The sequence below is a fragment of the Vulpes lagopus genome, chromosome 4, assembly GCF_018345385.1.
Source record: "Vulpes lagopus strain Blue_001 chromosome 4, ASM1834538v1, whole genome shotgun sequence".
Lineage (NCBI taxonomy): Eukaryota > Metazoa > Chordata > Mammalia > Carnivora > Canidae > Vulpes > Vulpes lagopus.
Window position 1 is genome coordinate 102,183,711 of NC_054827.1, and position 12,956 is coordinate 102,196,666.

At 45.4% G+C, this 12,956-nt stretch overlaps 1 protein-coding gene across 3 annotated transcripts in view; it reads left to right on the plus strand.

Moving 5' to 3' along the window:
* IGF1R (insulin like growth factor 1 receptor) overlaps positions 1–12,956 on the plus strand; it is a 304,252-nt gene that overhangs the window by 242,356 nt on the left and 48,940 nt on the right. For all 3 annotated transcript variants that reach the window (XM_041753582.1, XM_041753584.1, XM_041753583.1), the window contains exons 6-8: positions 6,523–6,737; positions 8,823–8,949; positions 10,870–11,108. In XM_041753582.1, coding sequence (XP_041609516.1) covers positions 6,523–6,737; positions 8,823–8,949; positions 10,870–11,108 — 581 coding nt within the window. The remainder of the gene's footprint in view (positions 1–6,522; positions 6,738–8,822; positions 8,950–10,869; positions 11,109–12,956) is intronic.

The following is a 12,956-nucleotide window of genomic DNA, read 5'->3' on the forward strand; positions in this document are numbered from 1 at the left end:
GAAGAGTCGGGAGAGGCAGAGAAGAAAGGAGTGTGATAAATAGATAAATGCCAACAACTGTGCAAAGCGAAACTTGCAAGGAGCTACGAGGGAAAGAAAAGGACTGTGCTCTGAGCATGAAAAAGAGGCAGGGAATCTGATTAAGAAGATCCCACAGGCTTTCAAGAAGAGGTGGCACTTGAGATGGGCCTCAGAGGGTTTCCAGAAACACTCAGAAAGCAGAGGATGAAGAAGGCAGTTTAGGATAGGGCAGCAAGAGCAAAGGCAGCGAGTTGGGGCATCCTGGGACCTGTCTGGCAAATAATGCTGGAGAGGTTGGTGGTATTAGATTACGTAAGGTGTTATGCACCCAGGCGTGGAGGTTATAATTTAGGTATGGAATGTTTTCAAGGCTTTTGAGCTGAAGGAGTGTTAGCAAAGCTGCCCGGACATTTCATTTCTGTGCATCTTTGGTTTAAGCCAAGATGACTTTTATCTCAGTGGTTCCCAAACTTTAGCATTAGAACCATATTGGGTGGGGACAGGTAAAAAAAAATCCCAATAACCCAAGTCTCATTCCCAATTCAGTCAGAATGTTTGGGGGGTGGGATCCAGGCATCAGTGATTTTCTCAAAAACCCAAAAAAAGTAATTTCACTGTGTAGCTAAGATTGGATACCACTGCTATGTCCTGTTACTTCTTTTTCTCATATATGAATCCCCAAAGCACTTGGCCTTTTTTCCTAAATATTTTCTTGTCACACTGTTGCCTTAAAATATGATTTTTCTTGGGACCCCTGCGTGGCTCAGTCAGTTAAGCATTGGCCTTCAGCTCAGGTCATGATCTATGGGTCCTGGGATCGAGCCCCACGTTGGGCTCCCTGCTCAGAGGGGAGTCTACTTCTCCCTGTCCCTCTGCCCCTCCCCCAGCTCATTCTCTCTGTCTCTCTCTGTCTCTCTCTCTCTCCCCTCTCTCCCCCTCCCACTCCTTTACCCTCCCTCTCTCTCAATCTGTCCTCTCTCTCTCAAATACATAAATATTTTTAAAGGTATTATTTTTCTTGAACTTCTATAGCCAATGAGAACATAAATAAGTGCCTCCATTTGGTTCAATAGGATTGGAGGTTTATAGCATTTCGTTTTGATGGAGAACAGACAAATTCATAATACAGGGATCCTTTGTAACTGACCACCATGGCTTTCCAAACTGGAACTGAGACGGACCTCCAAGTCTCCTGAGCAGCCCAAACCACTGAGTTATGTCCAAACATGAAATTCAAGCATTTTAGCTGGAGTAGAGCTCATCTATGTGTCCATAAGAACCCAGACATCCAGGTTTCCTTGAGGATGTCACTCAGTCTGTCGATCTGTATAATGTTTCTAGAGTAATAACCTTAGAGATTAAGAAAATCAAAGTTCTTCTGCTAATTAAAAAGGAAATGGGTTTTGTAATACACCTGTATAAGGTTTCTATAAAATGAGTTATTTTTAAGCCCTTGAAGAGAAAACAGAATATTTCTGTTACCTGGACAATTCCTTGAGTTGGACAACCTTATTTTCTTATGGCATCAGAAAAATGAGATAAAATTTTGGATTCTTCGATGCCACCAAGGATCATTGCCCCAAAAAGTCTTAAAGCAGAGGTAGTTCTAAGATTTGAAATTCTTGGGTGCATTTTAGGCACCTCTAAAGTCATGACCCCACCACTTGACCTTGCAGCACTTGGTGCTTCATTCTACCTTCCTGCAACTCTAAGGTTAGTTTGTAACAGGGATACATATTAACACTTTCCTGGGACTTTTAAAAATAAAGATTCAACCATGTGACTCAGCAATTCCAGGCTCTACCAAGTATCTTCCCAAGAGAAATGAAAACATGTCCACACAAGACTTGCATGTGAATGTTCGTAACAGCATTATTCATTATAGCCCACCCACCCCCACCCCCAAAAAACCCACTGGAAACAATCCAGATGTCCATCAACAGATGAATGGAGGGATGTCTGGGTGGCTCAGCTGTTGAGTGTCAGCCTTCAGTTCAGGGCGTGATCCCAGGTCTGGGGATTGAATCCCGCATTCGGCTCCCTGTGAGGAGTCTGCTTCTCCCTCTGCCTGTCTCTGCCTCTCTCTCTGTGTCTCTCATGAATAAATAAATAAAATCTTTAAAAAACAAATAAATGGATAAACTAAGTATGGTACATGAAATACTATTCGACAATAATATAACAACATGAGTGAACCTCAGAAACATTCAGCTAAGTGGGAAAAAAAGCCAGACACAAAAGGCTGCACATTGTATGATTCTATTAGTTTCTAGCAAAAGCAGGACTATGGAGATAGAAAGCAGATTGGTGAAGGCTGGGGGCAGGAGCAGAGATTGACCACCCTTGACAGGGAGGGAACTTTGACACCATGGAAATGTTCAGAAACTGCATGGGGGTGCTGGTGAGACAGCTGCAAAAATTTACTGAAGGTCATGGCACTGCATACTTAGGATGGGTACAGTTTTTGGTACGTAAATTATACCTCAATTAAGCTATTTAGAAAACTCTCAAAAACATTTTCCGTTTTACTAAAAAAAAAAAAACAAAACATTTTCCGAGTTTCTGTTTGATACCTAGTCCCACTTGAATATAAATTCCTGCCTTTGCTGAACCCCAAGGTTGGTGTAAAATTGGATTTTGAGGAGACTGAACATGGTGTGAGCATCTGTGAAAAAGCCAAATCCTGTATCTGTTGTAGATTGCTAGAATGCGGGAGACAGTCCCTGTGTGCTGGATTCTGATGCCCCCTAGAGACAGCCGGAAAGAGTCCATGCTTTTCCCTCTATGAAATGAAAGGGAATAATCAGTTGTGTATTTGCAAGGATTTTGTTTTTTGTTTTCCAGTTTGTCAGTAAGAGCTGAAAGTGGGGGGGGGAATATCCCTTCCTATCCCCATCATCTGGACTCCCAGCCCTCAACTCCCTTTGCCCCCGGCCTGGGAGAAGCCAAATAAGTACGTTGCCTAGTGTTGTTGCTTTAGTAAGTGGTAGAGACTTCGTTCGGGCCCTGATCTTTGGATTCACAGATGTGATGCTCCAAACCCTGGCCCCAGGGTTGTCTTCTGTGCACCAGGCAAATCCCCAGCACTTTTGCTTTGTTTTGCTTTCATATCCTTCCTGTCCTTCATCAGAGCAGGTGGAGAGGTGGGTGGTTGTTGATAACTCAGAGGTAACACAGCCCCAAGCCGGGAGCTATCAGTAAAATATCTCACCTGAGTGTGTAGTATGTACTAAGTATTCAGAATGTCAATACAGATAATATACAGATATACTTAAGGAAATGATCGACTGCTTCCAACCTACTTCTTTTGGTCTACATTTTGTCAGGTGGGTCCCACCCAAGCACAAAAACAAACTTATTTTGCCATACTAAGAAGGCTGGTAGTCAGGATACCGATATCTATAAAACCCAGGCATCTGTGTATGCTACAGAAAAATAAACAACTTAATTTTTTAAAATATTCCTTGAATGTAAAGGCAGTAAGCTTAAAAACGATTAGGAAATGACATGTGCTGAGTAATTGACTTACATAGTCATTTTCTTAGGAAACAATGAAAAGGTGTGTGTGTGTATGTGTGTGTGTGTGTGTGTGTGTGTGTGTGTATGTAAAATGTGCAGACAAGTCTCTGCCTTTTACCATCTCTTGCCACCCAGTCATGGAAGGGGAATTAGGGGAGAGCCAGGCCCAACCTAGGGATGGAAAAACAAGAGCAATATTGACAGACAGCTTATGAATAGCTTGGTTATTATTTTGATGAGGGTTTTATTTTTATTTTTCTGTCGCTCACAGAGGCTCCATAATGCCTAGGTTTTATTGATGTTGGTATCCTGGCTCCAGGCCTTCTCAGTGTTGTAAAAAATGTTTGTGTTTACTGTAAAAAAAATAATCTTGCTTTTCAAAGTGATTAATCACACACACAGAATTTCAGTGGGCCTGCCATTCATTTATCAAATTCCTGATTTATAATTCATGCTTCCTTCCGTGGGGAGAAGCATGTTTTGTTCAGAAGGTATTTCCAGTGTGGTTTCTGTTTCCTGCCAGTGAAATTAGTTTACTAAAAAGAAGCCTCATCCTATGTTGAGACAGAAGTGTGACCTAGTTAATTGGCCTTTACTTCCAGCCTGGAGGTTTCTGCACTAGCAAGGAGGTTTTGTCCCACAGGGCTAGCTGAGGATACAGGGAGCAGCAAGACACACTGGGGTTGGTATTGGCTCTTGAGAGCTGAAAAGTACTCATGGACAAGAATGGGCCTACATAGAGGCATCTGTTTCTAGCTGCAAACCCCACCTTCACTTGTATGACTATCTGGATCACCCGGCATTAGCTTCAGCCTGGCCCTGGGGAGTAGATGTGGGTGGTTCTAAGGGATAGCAGAGCTCACCTTGCCATGTCCCAGCACTTCCCACCTGTACACATGGCCTTGCACTGTATATCCCAAGACTAGATCGATTTGGACAATGTCTTGTGTTCTGTTTCCAGTGAATATATGTCAGGGAATGAGTGCTTCCTAAGAAGAAGATAGTACTGACTTGGGGGTTTTTGCCACCTCGTCCAATGGCCTTGAATGTGTCGTGGGCCTCAGGGTGGGTTAGCAAGGAGCCTAACTTGATTTAAGAGATCCTACCTTTGGACTCACTTGGCTCACAGAACCCTGGAGGCAGAGCTCTTGCTCCCACCCCGTGGATAGGGCCCAGTGCCTGTGGAGGGGTTAGGCTCAGGCTCAGATTGGACAGAGTCCACCGCACCTCTGTTGACTCCTCCCAGGCATTAAGGTCTTGGATTCCTAAAACGAACGGGAAGTTCACATGTTTGTACCCCTTACTGTCCTATGAGTGTGTGTTCATGCCCCCAGCCCCCAGGCCTATGAGGAAACTGGATGGCTACACAAAGTACTAAGGGAACTGCCTATGGCTACGTGACTCATTAATGGCATTTGTAGTCCTGGATCCTTGTCTCTGAACTCCCTCGTGAATGTGTCACAAGTCTGCTTTGGCAACATCATCACCATAATTTTTGCTTCCTTCTTAATGAGACTCAAGCTGAGGATTGACTGGGCAGGTAAAGGTCCTGGTATGAGTATATGTGAGGAACCCCATGAGGTGTCTGCTCATGGACATAGCCTCCAGAGCACAGGATGCTTTGGACTTCTGTCCTGGCTATCCTGGCTTTGGAAAGAGGGCTGGATCCTTTCTTCTCTGCAGTTTGTGTGTTGGATTGTTAAGTGGATCTTAGAAACAGCTCAAAGTGCTGCACCGATTCCTAGACTCAGTTTTGTATAAAGTGCTTGAATGAGCTCCAGAATTAACCCGAGGCTGGGGACCAGGAGGGGGAGAGAAAGGATTCAAGGTCCATGGGGAGCAGACCTCTAATCACTGAAGACTTGTATGGGCAGCATGGCACTGCCTACCTGGTTTCCCCAGGGACTTAAAGAAAGAGGGATATAGCCTGGATCTTTCCCTGGACCCCTAAGCTGTAGCTGTCTACTATCTCACCTCCCAGACAATGGATTTCTCTCTAGGTAGCCAGAGATAGCTGTTGCTGGTTCTGGCTGTCCTTCAACTTTCCTTCACTTGCAGGTGGAGCTGGTGCTTCTTTGTCCACCCCCTCAGGGCAGGACTCATATCTCACTTGGTCATGGTTGGACCTCCAACCCCTTGTTGGTGCTCAACACCTGTTATACAAGTGCTTCTCTGAGTGTGATCCCAGTACCAGCAGTGTCAGCCTCATCTAGGTGCGTGTCAGCAATGCAGATTCTTGGCCCACCCAGACCTACTAACAAGATAGTCTGGGAGTGGGGACCAGCACTCCAAAAACAAGTCTTATACAAGCTAACCTAATGTTAGTCACTGAGTTACTGTTGCCTGAATGGGTGGCCAAGGAGGACTGTCTTGGAGGGGGGCTGTTTCTCCTCCCCCACCTGGTCTAGAGGCTGTGGCTGTGGCTTTTCAGGATGGGGTGGATCTGGAGAAGGGAGCAGCTCCCTGGGCTGGTCTATCACTGAGTGTGTCTCCCTGTCCCATTCTCTCTCCTAGCCCATCATATGCTGCTTATAGCACGGATGGGATTTACCCCCAAGGATAATGGCAGGCTTGCTACAGCAAATATGTAAGCTGTTCCGGTTGAGTAGTCGAGCATATCTGCTCTCCCGTGGACTGATTTCAAGTGCATTATACACACTCTTCTCAGAGAAAAATACCCAACGGCATTTCTCCGGAATGATTCCAGGTCTACCCTCTGGTGTGAGAAGCATTATTTGTGGGTAATAGAAGTCTGAAAATTAATTAGCATCTTATCGATTTCACTCTGTTGTCCTTGAATCATATTGCTATTGTTAACAGTAACCATCTAGCCTGACAACCTGTTAATAACTAAATCTCTTATGGGCAGGAGCAGTGTGTTCTAGAGCCACGTGTGGATGAGGACCTATGTGGGACAGCCAGCAGGCAGGAGGGAATGCTGGGAAAGGGCAGGGGTGCTCATGGTAATTTTTGTGCTTCTAGGAACTACTCCTTCTACGTCCTCGACAACCAGAACTTGCAGCAGCTTTGGGATTGGGACCACCGTAACCTGACCATCAAAGCTGGGAAAATGTATTTTGCTTTCAATCCCAAATTGTGCGTCTCCGAAATTTACCGCATGGAAGAAGTGACGGGGACCAAAGGACGCCAGAGCAAAGGAGACATAAATACCAGAAACAATGGAGAGCGAGCCTCCTGTGAGTGGACCCAATGGCCGTGATCAAGCAGACCCTCCTCCAATCTAGAATGGTGGCTCTACTTATAGGCCCCTCCTCGTGAAATGGGGAGGGGAACACAAGGCCTTACCCAGCACTCTGCTCCTGTGTGTGTCTCTTTGGACTCAGCAGTGGGGCAGATTCGTGACAGATTCATATTTGTAAATTATCTTTTGCAGGTGCAGAAGCGTGCTAAACATTGACAGATAGATTCCTACCCAGATTTTACCCACGTGCTCACGGAACACAGGGTTAAATGTCTTTTAATGCACAGGAGTACAGTAAGATTATTATTTCTTTGAGATTATTTTTCAAGGAAGAGCTGGTCCCCTCCTCCACTGCCAGGGAGCAAGCTCGACTCAGTCTCCCGCAGTTTAGGGGGAAGGCTGAGGGCAGAGGGGACCTAGCTACAAGCCCAGCACAGTGGCCACGGGTTCCCTGTCTCCCTTGGCCTCCTCCTTGCTCCCACTCCAACACGGAAAAGATGGAGAGAGCCTACCTCCCTGAACTGATACTGCTTTTTATATTTAGAACAACATAATTATAACTTTGCCATGGTTATATGACTTCTACCTTAAGGTCTCGTAGCTGAGATACAACAGTACATCTTTCATCTAACCCTGTATATCAAACTGCTTTTAAAAATGTTGTGGTTCTATTTGGCTGGATAGAGTTATAAAAGGAAATTGTCTTTCTGCTATTGGCTTTTAATAAGGGAAGGGTATTTGAAAAAAAAATAGAGTAATTTATATGATCAGAAGTGATTTGTGCACATGCGCATACACACAGGTACCCACACATGCATGAGGGGAGGGCTTGGGAAACCATTAGCATTTGTTTGGTTAGTTTCCCTGGTGTCTGGATTTACCTGGTAGACACTCCGCTCTGGAAGGGCTTTTAGAGGGAAGAAGCCTGACACGAAGCTACGTGGCATGTTGGCCACCAGCACCTTCTCCCCAAAATGCCCACCCAGCCCATGCTGTCCCCCTGCTCCAACAGTAGCAGAGTTAATATGCCTGAGCATTTTCAGAAGTGTTTCCTACTCTGGGTCCTACTTCCTACAGCCGGTCTGACCTGTCAGATTGTGAATATGGTAGCCATTTATTTTCCTCTGAAAACAGAATCCCATTTTCTCTTTTAATAACACATTAGCAGGAGCTACAGTTATTTTCTAACCTGAGATCAGCACATTTTGCCCCACTGACTTCTTAGTTTTCACTGCCTTTAGCCTCTGTATCACCTGCTGAGTGTGTGTCAGGATTCAAGCAAATAGAGGAAGAAAAGGACAGTCCATTAGGGAGCTTTCAGGTCTCCATGAAGGTTAGGCAGTCAGCAATGCTGCCCTGGGTCTCATGGTCCTTTGAATCTGGCCAGATGTACCAGACGGGGCCTGGGGTGAGTCCCTGCCATACTCCTCTAGCAACTTCCAGACAGAGCACAGGAGGCTTGGCCAAGTGGCATTGTTCTTGGCAATGCCTAATTCATTTTCCATTGTGTGTCAGCCCCAGCTGGAGGCCTTCAAGGAGCATCCTTGTCCTTCCAGGCTGATAACCAAGTTCAGATGGAGAAAAGTGCCCGCCCCCCCCCCCCCCCCCCCCCCCCGTGGCACACCTGGTCTGTTAGCCTGTTTTGGCTGGTTCCACAGAACCAGATGGACATCCACAACCACAGGACAGGTGCTATTACAGCACAGAAGATGCAGCCTAGCCTAGAGGCTAATCCTCACCTTCCCTGATCCCCTGGGTAGCCCATGTCTTGGGGATCAGCAGAAAGACCCAGTGCCTTGCTCAAGTAGGCAATCCTTTCCTGTCAAGATAGGAGTCATAGATTCAGGTCCTGGGTGACCAAGTGTGCTAAGACAAAGGGACAAGCTCCTTATGGCCCCGTGTGGTAAAGTGTCTGGGTCCTCAATGGAAATAAGAGAGCCAACCTGAGGAGTCCAGGAGGGGACTTAGCACGTACGGACAGCTTTGCAGATGAGGTTAAATAGTGCAGGGCAGGTGACATGTAAGACATGTAGAGGAAGAGGACCTTGATCTTTGTCACAGATACTGCTTTGTACTGCAGGTGAAAGCGACGTCCTGCACTTCACCTCTACGACCACATGGAAGAATCGCATCATCATCACGTGGCACCGTTACCGGCCCCCTGACTACAGGGACCTCATCAGCTTTACTGTCTACTACAAGGAAGCGTGAGTTTCTGTGCTCAGTGGTATCCTGTGGGTGGGGACGCCTGTGCTTCACCCTCAGTCCTCCCTCCCCAGCTGTCACAGGACATCTGTCACTGTGGTGACAACCACAACATCACAGTGTACAGTGTTAGCTTGAGGCCTTTTACTCTTTGTTTTTTTTTTTTTGTTTTTTTTTTTTTAAGATTTTATTTATTTATTAGAGAGAGAGAGCATAAGCAGGGGGGAGGCGCAGAGGGAGAGGGTGAAGCAGACTCCCCACTGAACAGAAAGCCCAATGCAGGGCTCCATCCCAGGACCCAGAGATCACGACCTGAGCTGAAGGCAGATGCTTAACTGACTGAGCCACCCAGACACGTGAGGCCTTTCATTCTTCAGCGGGTCATTAGAAGGGTTTGAATAAAATAATTCCAAAAAGAAAAGCTTGTGTTTTAGAGAATTAGGTTAGTCCAGACATCCATAAAGTGGAATACAGAATGTGCCCACTAACCCCAAGAACTCTAGCTTCCCTAGGAGTAACCCCCAGACAGATCTGTCATTTTATTCCTCTCCATAAGCCCTTCCCAAAACCTGCTCCTCTGCTCTAGGTTATGAGCCCTCTGAACCAGGGAAGGAAAAATGGAGGGAGACTGACCTTCATGTTTTGAACCTTTCATGATTTCTCCCAAAATCTGCTGGGGGCTTTTCTTGTGCCTACAGGTGATATCCACCTGCCTCAGCAGCCATCGCTTCCTCCAGAGGGCAGCTCTTTGGTCTCTCTCTTCCTTTCTTTGCCTCCTTATCCATGTAGTTCCCCCAGTCTCATTAATCACCCTCCTTAACCACCTCCAATTGTGATGCTGTAGGTCTCTTTCCCCAGTCGTTGGCTTCCCCAGAGCTAGAACCAGAGCCACCAATGGCAGTATCTGGTCCCCTTGCCCCTGCCATAGCCAGGACCCTGGGAAGGGTCATAGGAGTAAAAAAAAGCAGGTCTCAGGATTATTGGGTGCTCAGTGTGTTTCTGTGTGGGAGTCATTCATGGTCTTCTGTTATGATGACAGGGAGGGCCATGTTAACATCTGTTTCAGAAGCAAGCGGCTCGGGTCTGTCCGACCCTTTCATCTGATTGATGGAGAACCCCTACCCGCCCAAGTATGTGTGCAAAATATTCTCTCTTTGATGCTTCCACCAGTGCTTTGGCATTTTCACCTGGTAATCTCACCAGAGTCAATGTTAGTTTCATAGACAATCTGGAAGCTAAATACTTGAATATCATAAAATACTTAAGCAATCACAATTGTTTGCGAGCCATTGAGATTTTGAAAGCTCTATGTTGGAAGCTGTTCTTCTGTAGCAAAAGTCCTTTCTCCCCAAAAGTTTTATTCTTCCTCAGTAGCTAATGTTTGCATTAAATTATTATGCTTATTTTGTTCTTAATGGTGAAAAATGCCACAATGGGAAAAGAGAAAAATAGCATTTGCTTGTATGCTTAAGGAGCCGTGTTTTCAATCCCAGCAACAATTAGAATTTATTTTTCTTGAGGCAGAGTATGCAGTTCTACAGTGTGTTTGTAAATGTGGTGAAACCTGGGGTCCAGTTGCTTAATTTTATCCTTCTGTACAAATCTAATTGACCATGTATTTCTAATTCCCATTATAGAAAGTGTGACGGGACGCCTGGGTGGCTCAGCAATTGAGTGTTTGCCTTTGACTCAGGGCATGATCCTGGGGTCTGGGATCAAGTCCCACATTGGGCTCCTGCAGAGAGCCTGCTTCTGCCTCTGCTTATGTCTCTGCCTCTTTCTCTCTGTGTCTCATGAGTACCTAAATAAAATATTTTTTTAAAAATAGAAAGTGTGATGTGCTTCGCCCTTGGGAAAGGTTTCTGAGAGTTTTGATGTCAGAGACCTAAAACTTTCTCTGAGTTTCACCCACTGTCTTGCAGACCTTTTAAAAACGTCACGGAGTATGATGGGCAGGATGCCTGTGGCTCCAACAGCTGGAATATGGTAGATGTGGACCTCCCTCCCAACAAGGACGTCGAGCCTGGCATTTTACTGCATGGACTGAAGCCCTGGACGCAGTATGCGGTTTATGTCAAGGCGGTGACCCTCACCATGGTGGAGAATGACCACATCCGTGGGGCTAAGAGTGAAATCTTGTACATTCGCACCAATGCTTCAGGTATCCGCACACCGCCCATCCCATATTCAAGCTCACCATGCTTGCTTATGACAAGTGTAGGCAGAGGGCCAGCAACCCATGTGCCTGTTGTTTCTCTTGAACCTGAACCAGTCTGCTTTTTATGTATCTTTCTTACCAATAACTAATGCTCTGTCATACTATTTTTCTCAGTCCCAATACCCTGGGCTCTCCTGGGCCATTTTCTGACCCATCTCCTATCATCTGTCTGCTCTGCACCAGTGAGCCCAGGTCCTCCAGGAGGTTGGGGTGGTTTTTTTCGGAGGACCCCTCCAGGATACAGCCCCCTATTTTATTTTCATAGTTGAACCTCCAGGAGCTGAAATCATGCTAAGTTCGTGTCCCATTTACCTCATGTGGCTACTTGGTTTTCCATCTTCATTCTTAGGGACAGGGGTTCCAAGAAGGTAGACAGAATTTGGAAATGTCAGACAGAGTATGTATGTTGTGGACATTCCAGATATTCACTGGTAAAAGTGTTCCTCTTTCTGTCTCTGTCTTCATTTTCTAAACCACCTAATTTTTCTCAACCCCAGAGTCTGGAACTAATGAAAGCAGACGTTTCTGTGTATTAGCTAAGTATATGAAAACCAGCTTAGAGGTAGGAAAATGCACATCATTTCTTTTTTTTTTAATAAATTTATTTTTATTGGTGTTCAGTTTACCAACATACAGAATAACACCCAGTGCTCATCCCATCAAGCGCCCCGCTCAGTGCCCGTCACCCATTCACCCCCACTCCCCGCCCTCCTCCCCTTCCACCACCCCTAGTTCGTTTCCCAGAGTTAGGAGTCTTTATGATCTGTCTCCCTTTCTGATATTTCCCACACATTTCTTTTCCCTTTCCTTATATTCCTTTTCACTATTATTTATATTCCCCAAATGAATGAGAACATACACTGTTTGTCCTTCTCCAATTGACTTACTTCACTCAGCATAATACCCTCCAGTTCCATCCACGTCGAAGCAAATGGTGGGTATTTGTTGTTTCTAATGGCTGAGTACTATTCCATTGTATACATAAACCACATCTTCTTTATTCATTCATCTTTCGATGGACACCGAGGCTCCTTCCACAGTTTGGCTATTGTGGACATTGCTGCTAGAAACATCGGGGTGCATGTGTCCTGGCGTTTCACTGCATCTGAATCTTTGGGGTAAACCCCCAACAGTGCAATTGCTGGGTCGTAGGGCAGGTCTATTTTTAACTCTTTGAGGAACCTCCACACAGTTTTCCAGAGTGGCTGCACCAGTTCACATTCCCACCAACAGTGTAAGAGGGTTCCCTTTTCTCCGCATCCTCTCCAACATTTGTTGTTTCCTGCCTTGTTAATTTTCCCCATTCTCACTGGTGTGAGGTGGTATCTCATTGTGGTTTTGATTCGTATTTCCCTGATGGCAAGTGATGCAGAGCATTTTCTCATGCACATCATTTCTAAAGACAATGATAAATATCCTTGGATGATAGGGGTTTTTAAAGAATACCCTTAAGGTAGCACAAAACAAGTTTAAATGGTGGAGAGGGTAAAGAAAAAGTGTTTATGGGGAAAACCTTTGGCTCCTGCATGCCTGCTTCTTCCTCCCTTCCTCCATCTCAGGGATCCCATAAGTAGTCACAATCATGTCACAGATCCTAAAGTGTTTATAGAAGTAAATCTAGCACAGGCTTCTGATCCTGGATGTGGGTAGTATAGCAGAGGCTCAAAGGCAACAAAACAAGTTATGCTTCCTAAGGTTTGGAAGTAAATTATTGTTGCCAGCTCAGGAAAAATACGAATCTTTCCTTATTATGACAAATTCTTTTTTTTTCTTTTTTTTTTTTTTTTTCTT